At 49.5% G+C, this 21,707-nt stretch overlaps 1 protein-coding gene across 16 annotated transcripts; it reads right to left on the reverse strand.

Moving 5' to 3' along the window:
• Positions 1 to 1,050: 1,050 nt before the first annotated feature.
• On the reverse strand, positions 1,051 to 21,569 carry Rbck1 (RANBP2-type and C3HC4-type zinc finger containing 1). Of its 16 annotated transcripts, none has more exons than XM_004840623.3 (13): positions 21,385 to 21,568; positions 20,918 to 21,000; positions 19,843 to 19,984; positions 14,179 to 14,272; positions 13,885 to 14,083; positions 12,171 to 12,292; positions 11,918 to 12,091; positions 10,848 to 11,008; positions 9,864 to 9,975; positions 4,077 to 4,274; positions 3,177 to 3,311; positions 2,769 to 2,912; positions 1,051 to 1,712 (listed from the first exon to the last, which is right to left on the reverse strand). In XM_004840623.3, exons 2-13 carry the CDS (start codon positions 20,937 to 20,939, stop codon positions 1,632 to 1,634), a joined length of 1,584 nt encoding a protein of 527 aa, XP_004840680.1. In that variant the 5' UTR covers positions 20,940 to 21,000; positions 21,385 to 21,568; the 3' UTR covers positions 1,051 to 1,631. The 16 variants fall into 16 exon arrangements, with proteins under 16 accessions (XP_004840680.1, XP_004840679.1, XP_004840681.1 ...); XM_004840622.3 differs by having other exon boundaries at positions 19,843 to 19,987; XM_004840624.3 differs by having other exon boundaries at positions 4,077 to 4,256; positions 19,843 to 19,987; positions 21,385 to 21,567.
• Between the last annotated feature and the right edge of the window lie 138 nt (positions 21,570 to 21,707).

The following is a 21,707-nucleotide window of genomic DNA, read 5'->3' on the forward strand; positions in this document are numbered from 1 at the left end:
TAATACACTGGTAAACCTAAGTCCAGTATTTTCCTGAGTCCACTGTCATTCCAGCAAGTGACAGCCTGAGGGGATGGAGTCATGGGAGCCCCTGAATTTGTTCTTGGCCAGACAGAAGTGTGGGCAGCCTGGGCACCCATCTCATCTGGCACCTGAAGGACAGCAGTCTTTGGAACTGAGCCCTTTAACTTGTGGGACTGCTGCTGACTTCAAGTAGTTTTGGAATTGAATTACTAGATGCTTAGTTGATGTCAGAAAACCTCACATGATGCACAAGGCTTAGGGGACACAGGCAGTGTAAAAACAGCTGACTAGAGTGCGGGCTGTGGGGTCTGGAGATGTGTGGGCAGTAGTGGCAGGGTGCTTGTGCCAATTTGGGGCAACAAAGGCACTCACTCTATCCACATGTTCTCTGCTGTCTTTGCTCAGTGCCTAGGGTCAGGTTTTGAGTTCGGGCATCCAAGGACAGGGGGCCAGTGCCTAAGGGCTGGAAAAAGCCTGTCCCCGAAACCACACACCCTGGCATCTAGAGCCTGGGGCAGGCCTTGAACAGCAGAGGCACCTCTCCCTGCTTGGATGATCACATTGCAGTGCAGACTGTGTGCTGGGCATCAAATGCCAGGTCTCTGCAGGAGGTGGGGCAGCACTGAACAGGCATCCCAGGCCTGTGCTTCTTTAGTCTCTTAACCAGCAGAGTGGTACTTTGCCATCTTGCAATAGAGGGCAGACTTCACCCCTCAATTGCCGCAGCTTCATCTATTCCTGAATCATCTCTGCCCCCAGCCCTGGTGCCCACTGAGAGGTCAAAGGAACAGTGACTTTCTGACCAGTCTCTCATGGCAGCCCCAGCTGCACTGCACACTGCCTATGGGGCAGCAACTGCCCAACAGGCACCTTGCCCCTGATGCTGGGCACAGGGGGCCAAATCCGGTACAGTGGTCCCAGGGCCAACAGGTCACCTTCCTGATGCCATTCCAGAGAGCTCAGGATCTGTGTGGACAGTACCAGCCCACAACATTCACACCCTCTCAAGGACATCACACACAGCCCTTCCTGGAAAACCATTTTAATTTGCTTACACAGGTGAGATGGGACACAGCACCATACCCATTGCACTGTGCTCTCACCTAGCCCAGTCTCCCTCTGAGCAGGTCCACAGCAGCAATAAGAGGCTCCAGGCCTCTGACAGTGAAGACAGAGTAAAGTTACCCTGGAAACCAATGGGGAAGTGGTGAGGCTGCTGTGCTTGGGGGCCAGCGGGGAGTGTGGTTGGGAGGAGTGTTGTCTCATGGTGCCGGCAGAGGGTTGGGCCAGCAAGGCCTCTGGGCAGAGCTGTTTAAGGATAGAGGCTGGCAGAGGTAAGAGCCACATAGAAGAAAGGTCTGGCCATCAAGCCCCTGGGGAGAAGGGCAAAGGCACTGGGGCAGATGTGACTAGGCAACTGCAGCCAGGGCCCCTGAACACGTGGTGGCACAAGCAGGCCACCGCAAAGTGGGGGACCTTAGCCTCGGCCAGTCACAGGGATGTCTCCCAGGTCAGAAACCAAAGCCAGGGCCCCAAGTCCAGCCCTGCCCACTACTGCCTATGAATGGGGTGGGGGTTGCCAGTGAGAGAACCCAGCCATCTTCAGCTTAGTGGCAGTTCTGACAGCTTGGGTGGCAAGGAATCCCATTCACTCGGCAGCGGCAGCCCCCACTGGTGTCCCCTGGGCCCTAGAGGAAGGGAGGAGGAGAAGAGGACATCAGGCTGGTGAGGACAGATCACTGTGTCAGCATGTGCTGCCACTCTGGGCTGTGGGCTCTGCAGGTCCTCTGAACATGATCTGCCTCCTTGGCCTCGGCCACCTGAGGGAGGCAGTCAGGAAGACCTCTTCTGGGCTCCTGCAGGCCTGGGCAGGGGCGGAGCTGGCACTGTGTCATGCATCAGCACAGCCACTCCTGCTGCCCCTATCTGTCTCCCAGTCCACCTGCCTGTGACATGAGCCCCCAGCTCTAGGAACACACCCCAAATAAGGACAGCTGCAGTCTGTGAGTAATTACCACAGGACAGGCCCTCTGATGAACACTTATCGCACCTTTTCATTACATTCTGACAATATGCCGGAGACAGGCACTGCTGTCATATCCATCTCACAGAGGGAAAATACCAAGGCTTCAAGGTGACCAGTATGCCAGAGCCACCTCCAACTCCAGACTGAGTCGTGGCTGTCCTTTCTCTCTGGCAGGCCCCACACACAGCCAAGGCCAGGGGGTGAGCAAGCATGCACAATCCGGAGGGAACTGGATTTATGGACACTGAAGTATGCTCTCACTTTCCCTGAAATAACTATGGTCTTCTGATCCTTTTTTTTCCAATGAGGGGGTGAAACCAGGGCCTCATGCATACTAAGCCCCTATCACTGAGCTATTCTCGCAGCCCTTTCAATACTTTTTAAACCATTTAAAAATGTAAACTGAGACTAGCATGATAGCACAGGGGTATAATCCCAGCTAATCAGGAGGCTGAAGCAGGAAGATCATACACTGAAGACCAGCCTGGGCAACTTAGTGAGACCCAGTCTTAAAATTAAAAAATAAAAAGGGATGGAGAGGTAGCTCATTGATAGGGTGGCCCTAAGCTCCCCAGTACCTGGGGGAAAAAGATACAAATTTCTACCTTATGAACTATACAAGTATGGGGCTGGATTTAGGCCCCTAGCAACAGTGTTGCAAGTCCCCCTCTAGGAAAAGCCCATACCATCCTGAACTCTCTGCTCCTGAAGGACTCACCCTGGGGCCCCAGCGTGGGCCCTTGGTGACCCAGCAGATCTCAGTGTGGCAGACAGTGCAGCGGATCCAGTCACAGCCGTCCTTCTTCTGTACCACGATCCGGCACCGTGGGCAGTGCATGGCCTCACCCTGCTGCAGCATCACCTGGGGCGGGCAGTGCTCAGTGTGGAGCCTGCCCTGCTCTTGGCCCCCAGCCCACCGGTTCTCTGGGGTATGCAGTTGCCCTCCCGGGCCTCTCCTCCACCCAGACCTCTTCCTACTCCCTGCCTCTGACCACCTGGCCTAAGGCCACTGGGTCCTCGGAGTACAGACAGAGGGAGGTGTAAGACCCAGGGATGCATAAATTCAGTCCTTTCTCCAAAGCCCGCACAGCTTAGTCCCCAGGCCCTGGACCTGAACCTGCCTCACCTGCAGCATCTCTGTGGTCTGCCGGGCAGCCAGGTCATTCTGAGCCCGCAGTGCCAGGTCATCCTGATACTCCTTGCAGTTAATGTGCTCGTGGATGGCCTGCAGGGTGACAGGGTTCCCCAGGGATCTGAGAAGCTGGGAGGGTTGGGGCAGAGCAGCCATTAGCACAAGGATTGAATGCCTCTGGATGTATAGGACCCGGACACCAGGGAGGTGAAGCCAACTCCAGGATAGGATCATGATGATACCTACTTATCTGATTTAATTCCTAAGCATCTCTCCCCAGGCTGTGGCCCCTCTCCTTGCTTCTGTTCTGCCCATCACAGCCCAGTGCTCAGGGATTGAGCTCACTTAGACTGGGTCTGCGCCCACCCCACACCTTCATGGGAAACGTGAGGTCATTTGGGCAAGGCCAGGCCTGGAAAAGAATCACACAGGACTCAGTCTGGGTTTGGGATCAGAACTTAGTTCAGTGCAGGAGTTGAAACCATGACACAGGCTTGGTTCAAGATCTAAGCACAGGGCTCAGTTCAGGGTATAGCCTTGATGTGAGGCCAGCTTAGGGATTTGGATGGGATCAGGATTCAGTATGGAACCAGGATTCAGCCTGTGACTGGGCCAGAGTTGGGCTCAGTGCAGGCCCAGGGCTCAGTCTGGAGCTGGAATGAATGCTCAATACTGGGCCAGGCCAGTGTAGGGTTGAGTCTGGCAGGGACAAATCTGGGACCTGTTCTATGGCATCAAGGCTACTTCAGGGCCAAGCTAGGTGCCCACTGATATGTGGCCCTCAGTATGACCCTCAGGCTGATACCACAGCTCCCTTCCCTGGGAACAAGCACTGAGGACCAGGGAGCCCCAGGCAGAACGAAGTGCCCAGGCTGGGTGGGACCCTGGCCCCACCTTGCAAAGCAAGCAGTTGATGTGGAAACACACGGGACAGGTGAACTCATTGACGTCATCCTCAAAAAAGCACCAGCCCTTGCAGTCCGGGGTCTTGCAGTGGTAGCTGAAAGCACTGCGGTTTTCTGCAATGGAGACGCTCAGGTCCAGAAAGCGCTGGTAATCCTCGGGGGGCAGGAGCTGCAAACAGCCCCGATCCTTGTTGCTCAGGATTCAGAAACAACAAATACCTCATCTTTCACCCTTGTCACCACATATTCCCCAGAAGCCCCCAGCCCTAAACACCATCCCAGTCCCTGGCTCTTTGCTATGACCCTGGTAGTGTTTAAAACTGGAATTCAAAATAAGTAAGCAAAGAAGTAAATAAATAAATAAATAAAATAGAATTTAAAGAATGGTTAAAAAAAAACTCTGAAGGGGCTGGGGATTTAGCTCAGTGACACTGTGCCTACCTTACAAGCACAAGGTCGTGAGTTCTATCCTTGGCCCAACCCCAGTCCCTGGCTCTTTGCTATGACCCTGGTAGTATTTAAAACCAGAATTCTAAATAAATAAATAAATAAATAAAATGGAATTCAAAGGGTGGTTAAAAAAATCTCTGAAGGGGCTGGGGATTTAGCTCAGTGGCACCATGCATGCCTCACAAGCACAAGGTCCTGAGTTCGATCCCTGGTAACAAAAAAAAAAAGCTCTGAAGGAGCAGGCTCAAATAAACAATCTAATGTTGAACCTCAAGCTTCTAGAAAAAGAACCAAGTCAAGCCCAAAGCTCATAGGAGGAAGGAAATATAAAAATCAGAGCAGAAATTGATACAATGGAGACTAAGAAAACAATACAAAGAATCAACAAATTGAAGAGCTGGTTCTTTGAAAGATTAAATAAAATTGACAAACCCTTAGCCAATCTTATAAAAAAAAAAAAAGACTCAAATCCATGTAATTAGGAATGAAAAGGGTGAAATCACAACAGATCTTGCAGAGATCCAGAAGATCATCAATACCTACTTCAAGAACCTGTATTCTAATACGATGGAAAATACAGAAGAAATGGACAGATTCCTACATACATATGAATTACCAAAACTGAACTGGGCCAGAGATTTAGCTCAGTGGTTCCGCCACCTGCCTCACAAGCACAAGGTCCCAAGTTTAATCCCTGGTACCAAAAAAAAAAAAAAACAACTGAATCAAGAAGATATAGAAATTATAAATAAACCCATATCAGCCAATGAAATTGAATATGTAATTTATAATCTACCAACAAAGAAAAGCCCTGTCCCTGATGGATGCACTGCTGAATTCTACAAGAAATTTAAAGACCTAATGCTGCTACTCTTCAAACTCTTTACTGAAATTAAAAGGGAAGCAATACTCCCAAATTCATTCCTGGAAGCAAGCATCACCCTGATTCCAAAACGAGAGAAGGATCCAACCAAAAAGGAGACTTACAGGCCAATCTCTTTAATGAACATAGATGCAAATATCCTCAATAAGATACAGCAGCAAATCATCAAGATTATACACCATGACCAAGTTCGTTTCTCCCAGGGATGGTTCAACATACACAAATCAATAAATGTAATACATTATATTAACAGAGCCAAAGACAAAAATCATATGATCTTCTCAATAGATGCAGAAAATGCATTTGACAGGGTCCAACACCCATTCATGATAAAAACCCTACAGAAAATTTGAATGGATGGTCTTTATCTCAATCTGATAAAGCTATCTATGACAAACCAACAGCCAACATATTAAATGGACAAAAACTGAAAGCTTTCACTCTAAAATCAGGAACAAGACAAGGACGTCCACTGTCACCACTCTTGTTCAATATAGTTCTGGAAACATTAGCCGCAGCAATTAAATAAGAGAAAGAAATAAAAGGAATAAGGATAGGAAAGGAAGCAGTTAAATTATCATTATTTGTGGAAGACATGATACTCTATATAGAAGACCCCAAAAACTCCACTAAAAGACTTAGATTTGATAACCAAATTCAGTGGCATAGCTGGATACAAAGTCAACACTCAAAAGTCAATAGCCTTCCTGTACATGAATAACACATTCACAGAGAGAGAAATTAGAGAAACAAACCCTTTCACAATAGCATCCAAAAAAATGAAATACCTAGGAATTAATCTAATGAAGGAAGTAAAAGATCGTTACATTGAAAACTATAGTACTCTGAAAAAGGAGATTGAAGAGGATATCAGAAACTGGAAAGATATCCCCTGTTCTTTGATAGGGAAAGCCAATATGGTGAAAATGGCCATACTTCCAAAACTGTTATACAGATTCAATGCAATCCCAATCAAAATCCCAATCAAAATCCCAACAGAATATCTCACAGTATTAGAAAAAACAATCCTAAAATTCATTTGGAACCAGAAGAGACCTAGAATAGCAAAGGCAATTCTAGGCAACAAAGGCAACAAGGGTATCACAATCCCTGACTTTAAATTATACTACAAAACTAGTGATAAAAACAGCATGGTACTGGCAAAAGAACAGACCTGAGGATCAATGGAACAGACTAGAGGATCCAGAAACAACTCCAGACATACTCAACCACCTTCTCTTTGACAAAGGAGCCAAACACCTTCCTTAATAAATGGTACTGGAAAAATTGATTTTCCACATCCCAAAGATTGAAACTAGGCCCATGTATTTCACCATCCACTAACCTAAAATCAAAATGGATGAAAGATCTAAATATTAAAACAGAAACACTAAATCTTCTGGAAGAGAGAATAGGTAGATCGTTTGAGAACACAGGAGTAGACAAAGACTTCATGAACAAAACCCAGACCACATGGGAAATACTACAAAGAATCAACAACTGGGACCTTATCTTATTAAAAAGCTTTTGCACAGCAAGTGAAATAACCAACAGAGTGAAGAGACAACCCCCAGATTGAGAAAATTTTTTTTACCAGTTATTCAGATAAAGGACCATTATCTAGAATATAAAAAGAACTAAAAAAATCAGACCCACCCAAAATTTAAAGACCCAATGCAAAAATGGTCATCTGAAATGAACAGATATTTCTCAAAAATTAGAAATGGCAAATAAATATATGAAAAAGCACTCAACATCACTGGTCATTCAAGAGATGCAAATTAAAACAGCACTGAGATTCCACCTCACTCCAGAAAGAATGGCTGCTATCATGAAATCAATCAATAAAAAATGCTGATGGTGCTGTGGGGAAAAAGAAACCCTTCTCCACTGCTAGTGGGAGTGTAGACTGGTGCAACCATTGTGGAAATCAGTGTGGAGATTTCTCAAAGAACTAAAACTAGAGGTTCCATTTGACCCAGCTCTACCTCTTCTTGGTATCTTCCTGAAAGAATTAAAAGCATCAGACCACACTGACATATGGATACCCATGTTTACAGTAGCACGGTGTGTAATAGCCAACTCTTAGAAACAGCCCAAATGCCCATCAACTGAAAAGTAGATAAGAAGATGTAGTGCTTTTTGTATATTGGAGTACTACTCTGCCATAGTGTTCAAATGGGAAGGGGAACAAGGGAGGAAGGAGGGAGAAAGGAAGGAAGGGACAAGAAAAAAAGTGAAAATGGAAGGAAAAGATGAAAACAAAGCTTTTGTACATAGGGAGGGGAGAAGACTTGGGATAAAATAAAATAAAATAAAATTTATTAATAAAACCCTAAAACAAAAAAATGCAAACCTTTAAAAAAAAAGAAAAAGAAAAAAAAAGCTGTGTAAAAGGATGTTGATTGTGGCTACACAACAATGAAGGTGTACTCCACGCCACAGAACTGTACACTTAAAAATTATTAGAATGGTAAATTTCGTATATATTCACATATATAAATTTCATATATATATTCATATATTCATTTAAATTTCATATATATTTTACAATAATAAAGTTGGATAAAAAAAACCTATGATAGAGATGATGTGGTTAAACTAGGATCCTGACACATCACACTCAGAAAACAATGTAGCAGTAACTTTTCCACCATTCCAAACTCATCAGAGCCTTTGGTACTCATTCCACCACTACAAATTTATCCTGCAAAACTGTGCGCATAAGAGGCACAGCACAATGTTCCGTGAAATGTCACTTACAAACTGAGAAACTGGACTTGCTAAGGGAAGAGGCATATACAGGTTGTAATACTACTGACTTAAAATGGTTTTTAGAGGGCTGGGGATGTAGCTCAGCCATGCAGCACCTGCCTGGCAAGTGCAAGGCCCTGAATTCAATTCCTGGTACCAAAAATGAATGAATGAATGGTTTGAGAAAGATTTTGTAATGAAGCAACAAAAGCTAGTGTAGCCGTGCAGGCTCTGAGGAGGTAAAAGTTCTGACCCTGATTAGGTGGTGCCATGAGTTAACATCTGACAAAACTCATCTGACTGCATGCTGACGTGGGTACATTTTATTATGTGCAAACTATACATCAACAAAGGTGACAGTTTAGAAAATCATGTCTGCCCCCAAACACTGAAGGAAACAGCACAAGATGCAGATGGGTAGGGATGGCAGGATTGTGGTTGAGTTTCTCTTTGGTTTCTGGTCTGTATCTATGTAATTTGCGCACGTTTATTGCTATTCTTTTTATAAAAAACAGCCTCCACTGCACTGCTCTACTGGTCTCTGTCTTGCCCGTGAGTCTCCATCTGAACTCTGGCCCCATGACAAGGCCCTGGGCAGGGCAGGCTTCCCCAGGAAACCCTTGGGATGCCCATATGCTGGGACAGATGGAATAACGGGGTGTGCTGGGGCCTGGCTGCCCAGGGCTGCCCTGCCCAGAATCGTACAGACCTGAAGAAAAGTCCATCAGCCTCCCTCTCTCTTCTAACCAGGATCACAGGAGAGAGGCCAGAGTGAGAAGAAACGGGTTTGTGTTTATGTCTGTGGGGCGTCTCCCATCTCTGTGTTTTGGCCTGGAAACCTACAATGCCCAATTTCAGGAAAGCCATTTCCCAGCAGTTTAAATCTGTGAATCCAGCCCACCAGTCCGAGTAACAGATGGGGAAAAAGGAGACTCAGAGAAGCATAAGAACTTGCTCAAGTCACCAGCTGTCAGGGCAGCAGGTACCTAGTCATTCACCAGCAGCACACGTGGCCATGTGTGGGTAGCCCCACACTAGACTGCTGTTCGTGTCCCCTCCCTCAAGGACACTGGCCTAAACATGTGAATTGCTTTGACAAAGGAGGTGGCAGCAAATGCGTCAGAGACTTGGAAATCACCTCTGCCCCAGGGGCTCCCAGATCCCTGAGAGCATCACCAAGTGAGCTGGCCCTGGAGTAGATCAACGCAGGAGGACCCAGCCATGTCAGAGGAGAGCACAGGACCCATCACGGTGGTCCACTGCTAAGCCCAGAAGAGACCAGATGCACCGGCCAAGCCCAAAGAAGAATTACTGACTTTCAGATCCCTGAGCTGAGCTGTTTTCAGCCACTACACGATGGGTGATTTGTGACACAGCCAAAGCTAACTGCAAAGGGCTTTCCACCTGTCAAACTACTGCTACTCTACCGTCTTCACACACATCCTCTACTGCAGCCTTCGCAGCACTAAGACAGAAACCGTAACTGTGGCCCTGAGGGAGTGAGGAGACAGAGGTTGAGCATCTGATTTGCAGCCACACATCCAGTGCTCCCCACTCTTCTCCAACTCTGCTGTTTTCCATTGGGAAGGAGTTCAAGTTTCAGCCACTCCCTGAAACCCTGTGCTGCTGGGCCGGGCAGACATTTTCAGTCTGAATCCCATGCTCCAACCAGCACCCGCCTCTCCTTACCGCCCGGATCTCCCTCTCCAGCAGCTTCCCCGGGCACGAGTAGGTGTCATCAATGAAGGGACAGGAGACCTCCGCCTCCTGGCTGTTGCGGATGGTGCCCTGGAGGCATTCCCTGGGGAGGGAGGGCAAGGTCAGCCCACGTCCCCATCCACAGGGACCCCAAGGCCCTTGCTTGCCTGGCCCCCTCCCTGCCTCTCCACAACCTGTCACCAAGGGATCTACCTCTGCCTGCCCTGCTGGTCCCTGCTGCTCTGGTCCAGGCCCCCTTCAGCCCCTCTGGGGCCTTCAAGAACCCCTTGAGCTCCACACCCCCACAGGCCCTAGAGCACTCAGCCAGAGCCTCCCGCCCCATCCAGAACAAGCCCGAACCCATCAATCCCACTCACAAGAGCCTCTGAGATCCTCCAAGGCCCTAGCCCTCCCACCCCTGCTGCCACAAAGGGACCTCCTTCGTCTCTCCAAACACACCAGACCTGCTAGCCTCTGCTGCAGCGCAACCTGGTTAGGAACAGTGGACAGTCTTCACCGCAGGGCTCAGTCTGTTATTTGGCAGCCCACAGAATTTACAGGATCCACCAGTGAGTGTTTAGCCATGAACCTGCCTCCCCACGGAAGGTCAGCTGGCTTCAGGGTCAGTGGTGGTGAATGAGAGCATTTTCCCAACCCAGGGGCAGAGAGGCCAGCACAAGAGACTGGGGGTTTGGGAGGAAGACTTTCCCCCAGGAGGATGGGGTTGGAGCAGGCTGCAGGGCTAGGGCCCTTCCACATGCTAAAGGGTAGAGAGCAAGGGTGGAAGCTCTGGAGCCTGAATGCCTGGGTTCATGCCCAAACTTCTCGTGAACTGTGTGATCTTGGGCAAACTGCTTGGCCTTTCTGTGACTCCCTCTCATCAGCAAATAGGGAGACAGTCTGCCCCGCTGGCTTTTGCAGGCATCAGTGAGGTGTGAGGGCACAAGGCTGCTGCAGGGTGGGGTGGGGCCGCACCTGCAGAAGGTGTGCAGACACTCCCGCAGCACCACCGCCTCACCAGGTGCCAGCACCGAGTAGCACACGGGGCACTCGGCGGGCTCCGTATTCAGCACCAGGCTCCTCTGCTCCAGCTTCACGTGCTGCAGGTAGTTCCCCTCTTGCTGCTGCTGCTTCCGCTGGGCACATGGGTAGGGGCCAGCAGTAGGTCAGGGTCTGGGGTCAGGCCAGGAGGGGGCCCAGCCAGGCTAGGTGTGGCCAGGTGGTCAGGGGCCCAGACACCAGGTGATGGCCTATTGTGGCAAGGTGGTCCGAGTTGGGGGGTCTATGTGGGGAGTGGGGGCGAGGCCAAGGAGGGAGGTGGGGGGGTCACTTGGCAAGGCAGGGATTGCAGGGCTCACATGCCTGCTGAGAAGCAGGCAGGTTGGCAGGGGGGCGCTAGGTGAGGCCGGGTCAGAGTTGAGGGCAAAGCCAGGTACAGAGCAAGATTGTGAAGGAACCAGGGTGGGTCAGGCAGGGCCTACACTGGGGCCCAGGAAAGCAAGTGGTGATGAGAGGGTGTGGGGGGTGACACTTGGGGTCAGCGTTGGGTGTCTGTATGCTGTGCTGTGTCACTACGGGAGGGGGCAGCGAATGTCCCGGTTACCGTCCCATGGAGCAGCAAGGAGCCAGTGTCACAGGAAGGCAGGGTGGGGAGGAGGGTGTTAGGTAGAGTGGGGTCCAGGGTGAGGCCATAGTTGGGCAGACAGCAGTGAGGTTGCAGGTGGGCAAGAGTGAGGTCACAGCAGAGGTGTGGTCAAGGTCACAGCAAGGGTGTTGAGATTACAGCCTTCAGCCCATGACACTTATGGACGGGGGGGGGGGTGGTCAAGGTGAGGGGCAGAGCATGTGAAGCACCCAGATGAGCATCACAACCAGGGAGGGATTTCAGGGCCATCAGGTGCAAGGCCATGGGTGGTCATGAGAGTGAGACAGCAAGCAGAGAGGTGCACAGTGTGCAGGTGGCTCCCCTCCTGGCCCAGCCTCCCGGTCCCATCCTGTCCCATCCCATTTACAGGTGTGTCCCGGTGTCCCAGACCCGCACCCACCTGCTGGTACTGACGTAGCGCCTCCTGTTCGCCGGCCAGACGTGCCCGCTCCTCCTCATCGGGCTGGTATGAGGCAGGCACCTGGTAGGCCTCCGGCCGTGAACAGCAGCACATCTCGCAGCCAGGCCGGGTAGGTTTGTTGATGAAGGTGCACCCAGGGCACTGCCAGCCCACCTACAGCAGAGGGCCTGTAAGTGGGCAGGGCTGGGCCAGGCAGGGTGGTGTGGGCCAGGCCACACATGCAGGCACTTACCGGTGGAGGCTCAGGCACTCCATTGGGTTGTACCCCTCCAAGTTCCTGGGGTACCCCAGGGTTGGAAGGAGCTGGCTCCAGGGGACCCCGTGGCTGGAGTGTGAGGTCCTTGAAGCCCAGATCTGCAGGGAGGGTGGAATCCAGGCTGTTCACTGTCCCCACAGCCTGAGCCAGCCAGTCTGACCCACTTCTATCCCCTCCTGCATGCAGTAAGGTGGGCACCCTGGCTCCCCCAGCGCCCCGTCGCTACCTTAGCCAAGATGTTCCTGTGTAAAACCTGACCCAGCAGGGCCAGGAGTTTAGCTCAGTGGTTCTGGTGCCTGCCTCGAAAGCACAAGGTCCTGAGTTTGATCTCTGGTACTGCCCCCCGCCCAAAAAAAAACCTGACCCAGGCCTCCTGAGCACTGAGAGGAACACATCAGCTCTGAGGCAGGCCCATCCAGCCCCTGACCAAATTCACTCATGAAGAAATACTTGGCCAACCAAAGAAACTAGCCACAAGTTTTCCAGTCAAGAAATTCAAGAGACTCGGGGAGTCCCAAAGCAGGAAGGGGCTGCTATGTGACAGCTAAAAGACATGGTGTCTTCTGTCATGAGACACTGGTGAGGCTACTGGCAAACCCTAATTAAGAATCATTGTACTTGTGGTGGTCTATACCTATAACCCTAGCTGCTTGGGAGGCTGAAGCAATTTCAAGGCCAGCAAGACCCTGTCTCAATATACAATTTTAAAAGGGCTAGGGATGTAGCTCAGTGGTAAAGAACTTGGCTAGCATGTTCAAGGCCTCAGTTTCATCCCCAACACCGCCAAAACAAAATAAAAAATTGATTATACTGCAGCAATGTTAATTTCCTCAAATGGAGTCATACACAATAATACAAGAAATCTCTCTTTTTAAGGAAGTCCACACCCAAGTTTTAGGAGGGAAGGATATCATTTTGCAAACTCTCAGACTGTTCTGAAAATAAAATAATTTTATATAAAGATAAATGACAAAGTGGTAGAATATTGCTGAGGACTCTACACTAAAGTCACGTGAATGCTTGATACACTCTTCACACAGCTCTGCAACTTTCCTGAGGTCTGAAATATTACAAAATTAAAAAGCACAGGGCCAGGGATTTAGCTTAGTGGTGCCGCTGCCTGCCTTGCAAGCGCAAGGTCCTGAGTATGATCCCTGGTACCAAAAAACTAAAAAAGCATAGAATAAACATGTTAGAATTATCATCACAGCCAGGGATTTAGCTCAGTGGTTCCGCTGCCTGCCTTGTAGGCACAAGGTCCCAGGTTTGATCCCCAGTACCAAAAAAAAAAAAGAATTGTCATCACACCCAATGTACAAATTTTATCTTTGAGATAGGGTCTCATTATATAGTCTAGGTTGGTCATGACCTTAGTATGTAGCCCAGGCTGGCCTCGAACTCACAGTGATCCTACTGCCTCAGCCACCCAGGATCTGGGATTATAGGTGTGCACCACCACACCCGGCATAACTTACAAATTTGGAAAACTGAGGAGCAGGGACAGGAATGAACTCACCCAAGTTCTACACAGCTGGTAACCACCAGAGCAGAGTGCACATGGGCCCTCTCCCCATGCCAGTTATCCTGAAAATGGAACCCTGCAACGCTCCCTCCACAGTGTCTTATGTCCTCTCTCCCCTCAGGACAGCCCTCGGTGAGTCCCTGACCCAAAGCCGCTGTGAGGCCTCACCCTCCAGCATCCGAAGCTGGCGCTGGCGCTGAACCTCCCGTGGGTTGAGTGAGGTGTTTCGGGCTGACAGCAGATACAGGTAGGCGCTGTCCCCATTCCGCCGCACCCCATGGGAGTGCAGTGTCTCCTGGTCTCGGGCCAGCCGCTGCCCAATCACCCACTGCTGCAGCCTCGGGGGGAAGCCATAGTCCAGGAATACCTGGGAGTGGACAGATGAGAGTGGACGGGGAGAGACGGAGTCGAGGGAGGAGGCAGAGCCCACAGGTGCCTCCCCAGGGCCCAGCCCTTACTCACCATGTCCTTGAGGGAAGCCACTGTCATGTCAGGGCGCACCATGAGCCAGATGGTGACGGTCTGTACATGGGCATCCTCCACACTCACACACAGCCTACAGAGTGGGCAGGGCAAGGACACTGGCCCCTAGCTGCGGCAGGCACTCGCTTCCGCACAAGGACTTAAACAGGCACACAAGGGGCCACTGCGTGCTCTGCCCCATAACTGCTTAAGCCCCTCCCCTGGGCCACATACTCCACCAAAGTCAGTGCAGCACCAAGGGACCCTGCAGTCTGGCCCCTGCCCCTCTATACCTCTCCAGCCTCCCCTATCTTCTCGCCCAGCTCCTTAGCCAAACCACCAACAGCTGTTACAACCCTGTGCCAAGACTTTTTCGCCGCGAGCCCAAGAGACAGGTGCTGCCCATCCCTTTCCTACAGACATAAACATGTTACAGAGACTCTGCCAGTGAGCAACTAGTAAATGTTGAGGCAAGGTTTAAACCCAAAAAGTATTATTCCAAAGTGATATTTTATTTTGTAGTGCTGGAGAGGGAACCCAGAACCACATGTGTGCTAGGCAACTGCACCCCCAGCCTGATAACAACTTTCTGAAGGATCCCCAAACACTTTTGGAAGACCAAAAGCATGAATGGGAAGGGCCAAAATAAAACAAGAGAACTCCAAAGGAAACATTATGTGGGGCATGGAACAGCGGTAAAAAAAAAGACCCCAATAAATAAATAAATAAATAAATAAAATAATGAGCAAGAACTTAAACTCTCAAGTGCTGAGTACAGAATCTTTATGGATTTTCATTATAGTTTTTTTTTTACAACTGTCCCACCCTAAAGTAATAGAAATTTGTGTGTGTGTGAGACTCATTGCTGTTTTTTGAGGTTTTGTTGTTGTTTTGGGGGAGGTACTGGGGATCAAACCCAGGGCCTTCACACTGAGCCATATCAACCCTTTTTTATTTTTAATTCTGAGATAGGATCACACTAAAGTCACTAAATTGCCTAGGCTAGGTTCAAATTTAAGATCCTCCTGCCTCTGCCTCCCAGAGTGCTGGGATTACAGGCATGTGCCATCATGCCTGGCGTCTTCTTTGACTTTTTAAAGTAGTTACCTTAGTTTTCACTGACATAATTCTCTTTAGCACTCATGTTTTATTGATTGAGGTAAGAGCTAATTATGTTTTTACTATAACAAGCTCAACTGGCAAAAACAGGTTAGGGCTCACACTCAGCTGACTGCTTGAACGCATCAGCTCCACGCCCGGAAGCTAGGGGAACAAGTCTATGGGTGAGAGGCCTGGTGGCTAGGGCCTCTCAGAACACAGGCCTGGGGGAGGACCCACATGCCACCCTTGCTGCTGGTCCACACACCTCACTTGGAGGAGTGCGGTTCTGGCCGACACTGTTTACCCAGCGGGGAGCAGCAGTATGTATTTCAAAGGAAAAGACAGTGCCAGTTAACTCAGGGGTTTAAATTGAGGTCAACAGGGAGAATTTCTGCTCTGATCTGATACTGTAAATAAAACTCAAGAAAGACCAGATGTGCTGGGTGTGGTGGCACATGCTTGTAATCCTAGCACTCGGGAGGCTGAAGCAGGATTTCCATGAGTTCAAAGCCAGCCTGAATTACACACCAAGACCTTGCCTTAAAAAAAAAAAAAAAGGGCTGGGGATTTAGCTCAGTGGCACCACGCCTGCCTGGCAAGCTCAAGGTCCTGAGTTGTTCCAGTACCACAAAAAAAACATAGATAACATTTTGTTTAAAGTGTCTACCAGAAGCTGGGTATGGTACCAGATGCCTGTAATCCTAGCACTGTGGAGGCTGAGGCAGGAAGACAGCAAGTTCAAACTCAGCCTGGGATACAGTGAGATCCTATCAAAAAAAAAAAAAATGAAGTGGCCAACTGATCTATAGAATCAACACAATCCCTACCAAAATCCCAGCTTATTATTTTAAAAAACTGGATAATCTGACAGAAATTCAAGGGATACTCTCCTCTTTTTTTTTTTTTGGTACTGGGGATCAAACTCAGGACCTTTCGCTTGCCAGGCAGGCTCAGCACCACTGAGCTACATCCCAGCCCCAAATTGTTTTCCTCTACTCTTTCCCTCCCACCAAGGGATCCTAAATAGCCAAAATAATCTTGAAAAGAACAAAGTAGACTCACACTTCCTGATTTCAAAAACCCCTACAAAGCTACAGTTTTCTTTCTTTTTTTTTTTTTTTTTTTTTGGTATTGGGGATTAAACTCAGGTCCTTGCGCTTGTGAAGCAGGTGGCAGAAACACTGAGCTAAATCCCCAGCCCCTCTTTTGGTTTTGTGAGCCCAACTCAAAGCTACAGTTTTCAAAACCATGTAACTAGCATAAGGACAGACATAAAAATCAATGAGCAGCCAGAAATAAACCCTCTCAGGGCATGGTAGCACATGTCTTTAATCCCAGCACTTGGGTGGCTAAGGCAGGAGGATTGCTGCAAGTTCAAGGCCAGCCTGGGCTACGTAGTGAGTTCAAGGCCTGCGTGAACTACACAAAGAGACCCTATCTCAAAAAAATGAAAGCAGGCCAGGGATTTAGCTCAGTGTTTCTGCCACCTGCTTCACAAGCGCAAGGACCTGAGTTCGATCCCCAGTATCAAAAAAAAAAAAAAAAGAAAGAAAGAAAGAACCCCTTATATTTATGGTCAATATTCCCTGAGGGTGTTAAAGATGAGTAAATGGGGGAAAGAACAGTCTTGTCAAATGGTGCAGAACAACTGGAGAGCCACATGCAAAAGAACAAAGTGGACCGCTATTTACACAACATACAAAAATTAACTAAAAATGGACAAAGAATTAAAACTGTAAATTTCTTAGAAAAAAATATAGGGGTAAATCTTCATGACCTTGGATGGAGCAATGATTTCTTAGATATGACCAAAAGCACAAACAAGAGAAAACACAGATCAAACTTTAAAAAAAAAAAAAAGTGCTTCAAAGAACACTATTAATAAAGTAAAAAGAACACACAGGAAGAGAGAACACCTTTGCAAATTACATTATCTGATAAGGCATTTTATCTACAATATATAAAGTACTCCTATGAAGCTGGGCATAATGGCACATGCCTATAATCCCAGGACTGTGGGGGCTGAGCCAGGAGGATTGTGAGTTCAAAGCCAGCTTGGAATGTATAGCTAGACCCTCAAATGAAACAAAATAAAACACTCTAACAGCTAAATAATAAAAAGGAAAACCCAGTTTTAAAATGGGCAAAAGACCTGAATAGGCAGTTCTCCAAAGAAAAGATGCAAATGGCCAATAAACACCTGAAAAGATGCTCAACATCATTTGTCACCAAGTCTTGAGAGAAATACAAACCAAACTCACAATGAGATACTTCTTTCAACTCAGTAGAATGGTTACAATCAAAGGCCAAGCAACAAGTGTTAGTTAGAGACAATGGGGAGAAAAGCTGGAGCCCACACACTGCTGGCGAGAAGGCAGGATGGGCCAGCACCAAGAAGAATCTGGCTGGTCCTCCAGAGGTAAAACACCATCGCCCAGCAGCCTGCTCCTAAAACACAGGGACACATATGTCCTCAGCTACATTATGCATCATGGCCAAAAGTACAAACCCCCTAAATGGGCACCAACTGACTAATGGATCAAGTGAATGCAACTTACCTATACATGGCAATAAAAAGGAAAAAGTTCTGATACATGCAAAAATGGACAAATCTAGAAAACATGGTGCTAAGTGAAAGAAGCTAGACATAAAAACTTAGGTATTGTAGGATCTCACATGAAGTTTCCAGAAGAGACAGATCTGCCTGGACTTGGGAGAAGGCAGAAGACGGGAAAGGTCTGCTGATGACTGTGGGTTTTCTGTGTGTGTGTGACTGGGGATTGAACCCAGGACCTTTGCACTGAGCTACATCCCCAGCCCTTTTAAAAATTTTTATTCATTTTGAGACAAGGTCTCACTAAGTCACTAGTAGTTGCCCAGATGGGGCTCAAATTTGTGATCCTCTCGGTTCAGTCTCCTAGGGAACTGGGATTACAAGTGTGCACCACCATGCCCAGCTATGAGTTTTCTTTATGGGATGATAAAAATGTCTAAAATTGATTGTAAGGCTGCATGATTCTGATACATGAAAATCCACTGCAATGTGCACTTTGAGTGACTGAGCTGTATGGATGTAAATTTTATTTCCATAAAACTGTTTTTAAAAATGAAATGCAATCCACCAGAACTGAAAATCAGATAAACAACTATTGCCTCAGAGTGCAGCAATTTAAAAAGCAGTTAAAAAACAAACGCACAGACATCAACATTTATTGAGTGATCCACACATGCCAGGCACTGCGTGTTTCAGCACTAAGACGAACCCTCCACGGCAGAGGCTGACACTGTCCATCTCCCTTTCTCCTTTGCTAAGAGAAGCCCTGAGATCTAGAGCTGGAGACCTGGCTGTGTATCACAGCCTCCCTTCAACCTGCATGTGGCTGTGAGAATGAGATCTGGTTCACAGGAATGAAGCAAAAGTATGCATAACTTTGGGTATATGTTTTGGTTTGGTATGGTGATGCTGGGTATGGTACCAGGGCCTTGAAGGCTGACATTTGTTTTTGCTACCAGAGATCAAACTCAGGACCTTGCGCTTTCAAGGCAGGCGCAGTGCCACTGAGCTAAACCCCGGGCCAATTGTCTCATTTTAAAAATGAGAAAATAAACCCTGAGAGGTGAAATAACCTGCCCTCTTCCTTACAGTTGACTGGGGACAACTACAGGATTTGAAGCTCTTAAGGCTCCTGATGCCAAAACTTGTCATTAAGAATAACTATTGTGGGCTGAGGATGTAGCTCAGTGGCACAGCGCCTGCCTGGCAAGCATGAGGTCCTGAGTTTGATGCCAGGTACCAAAAAAAAACCCAAACTATTGTTGCTGAGCATGGTGGTGCACAAGTGTAATCCTAGCACTTGGGAGGCTGGAGCAGGAAGATGGCAAATTTGAGCCCAGCCTGGGCAAGTTAGCAAGTCTCTGTCTCAAAACAAAAATTAAAAGGGCTGGGGATTTAGCTCAGTGGTTCCACCGCCTGCCTCACAAGCGCAAGGTCCCGAGTTTGATCCCCAGTACCAAAAAATAAAATAAAATAAAATAAAAATTAAAAAAAAAAGGGCTAGGAGAGCCAGGTGTGGTGGTGCATACCTACAATCCCAGCACTCCAAAGGGTGAGGCAGGAGGATCGCTGCAAGTTCAAGGCCAGCCTGGGCTACAGAGTAAGTACAAGACCTACCTGCACTACACAGCAAGACCTTGTCTCAAATAGATAAATATATAGATATATAGTTAGATAACAAATTAAAAAGGGATAGGTCCTAGGTTCAATCCCCTAGGTTGGAGAAATGAAAAACTATCCTTGGAGCTGAGCAGACCTCTTGCTAGCACATCTGAACACCCAGGTTCAATCCCCAGCACCACAAAAAACACATCAAGACAAAAAACAAAACAAAACAAACAGAAACCAGGCTGCCCACTGCCCACTAAGGTACGAAAAGCCTTAAGTAGGGCCAGGGATGTAGATCAGTGGCACTGTGCCTGCCTGGCAAGTACAAGGTTCTGACTTCGATCCCCAGTACCCGAAAAAAAAAAAAAAAGCCTTAAGTCCCAGACCCCTACACCCCTTACCTGATGTCCCGTGTCCGTGGGACCTCTGGCTTCAGATGCACACTCAGGGATGCCCGCTGCTGTGCCAGCCAGGTGGCATACTTCACAGCTGCCTGCTCATCCCCGCCCACCACCGCCCGGGCGAGGCTCAGGGCCATCTCCTCTGCTGAAAGCCGCAGAGAGAAGCAGTTAGCACTGTGCTATTTGGGTGCCAAGGAGGTCTGGGAGGAGGTGATCTCTTGTGCGTGCACACTGCATCCAGTCTTCCCTTGAACACCCACAAATCCTTCCACACCCCACTTAAAAGTCTCTTTCTCTGGGAGGGAAGCCTTCTCATACTCCCGGCTCCTCTCCACCCTAGTCTCTTCAGGTTCCATTTTTTCCTTACTCTCTCCCATACTTCCATTCATTTATCTGACAAGCATTTATTGAGCTCCTTACTGTGTGCCACTCACTGCCCCAGGAACTGGGATCCAACAGTGATTACGATAAACAAGGGTCCCTCTCCTCCCAGCCGTCCCAAGTCACCCAGGAGGCAGAAAGGAACAAGTTTGACAAGAGGTGGTTAAGTCAGATTGTGGTCCATGCTGGCAAAAGAATAAACACGATGAGGAGATGACAGAGGATCCCCAGTGAAGGGAGCACTGAAGCTGAGGCCTGAAGGTGGTACAGCTGGATCTACCAAAACTGGTGCGGAAGAGTGTGCAAGATGGCCGTGAGTGAGAGCCTTATAAGGCCTGGGGCAAGAAATGGCTGGTTCAGAACCAAAGACGGGGACTCCTGGACAGTGAGCAAGGGGGTGGGCTGGGCTTGGTTCTAAGAACAGGTGGGTGCTGAGAGGGCTCTCAGCAGCAGCATCACTGCACTCCACAAGGCAGGGTCCCGGGATACTCGGGTCCACGGGGTGTGTCTCACCAGCCCAGGAGGTCTCCGTGTTCAATGCCCCGTGTCCTGCAGGGGTCCCAACCACCTCAGCTCGGAGCTGACCCAAGGCCTCAGGGCCCCAGGGGAGGAAACTGGGAGGCGGGAAGGCCGGTGAGGCCGGGTCCGCAGAGGCACTCCTTCCCGAAGGCCACCCGCTCCAGTAGGCACCCACCTTTCTTGGTCGTCTCGTCCATCTGGCCTAGCAGCGCCCATCCCCCAGGGGGCTGCGACTCGGGAAGCGCTAACTCCAGTCACCTAGGAGAGGCAGTCGCTCAGTCCCGCTCAGCGCCTCAGGGTCCCAAGCGGCGGTCAGGCAGCACCACATCCCGGGACCCGGCCAGGCCTGGGGAACGCGCCGGGGCCCCGCGGGGACAGTGAAAGCGCGGGGGACGCCGGGTCCAGCCAGCAGTGGGCGAAATAGGAAACCTGGCGGGCGGGAGCTCCCCGCCACTTGTCCCCGGGCGCTCGCTGTGTCCAGGAGGTCAGCCCCACACCCAGCGCTCCCGGGAGGACCCCGTCGTTCGGAAGCAGGGGGAAGACTGCTTGGGCGGAAGAGAAAGTGAAAGTGACGGCTCCGGAAGTGGGCCGGAAAGGGGCCGGAAAACTGTCCTCTCGCCCGGGACCCGCCGCGCGGCCCACCTGGCGGCGGCGGCAAGCGTCCACACTGCTCCTGGCGCCACCGCCCCGCCGCGAGGTCCCAGCGATCCTAGGCGCTCGGTCCCTCTGTCCTGGGCGACCTGACTCGGTCCCCGGGACAGAGCACGGATTCCCCGGGCCCGGCTCACCAGCCGCTGCGCAGGAGGCGGGCCGCGGGAGTAAGCCAGAAGGGGCGGGGCCTGGAGCCGCGTGGGGCGGGACGAGGGGCGGAGATGTGGGGCGGGGCGAGCGGGCTGCGGGACTCCTGCGCGGGGAGGCGCTACAGCCAGGACCCCGCCGCTTCCTTCCGGGGCGCTGGATGTAGA

The sequence above is a fragment of the Heterocephalus glaber genome, unplaced genomic scaffold (assembly GCF_053883595.1).
Source record: "Heterocephalus glaber isolate CG9 unplaced genomic scaffold, H.glaber_assembly_v1.0 deba00001532, whole genome shotgun sequence".
Lineage (NCBI taxonomy): Eukaryota > Metazoa > Chordata > Mammalia > Rodentia > Bathyergidae > Heterocephalus > Heterocephalus glaber.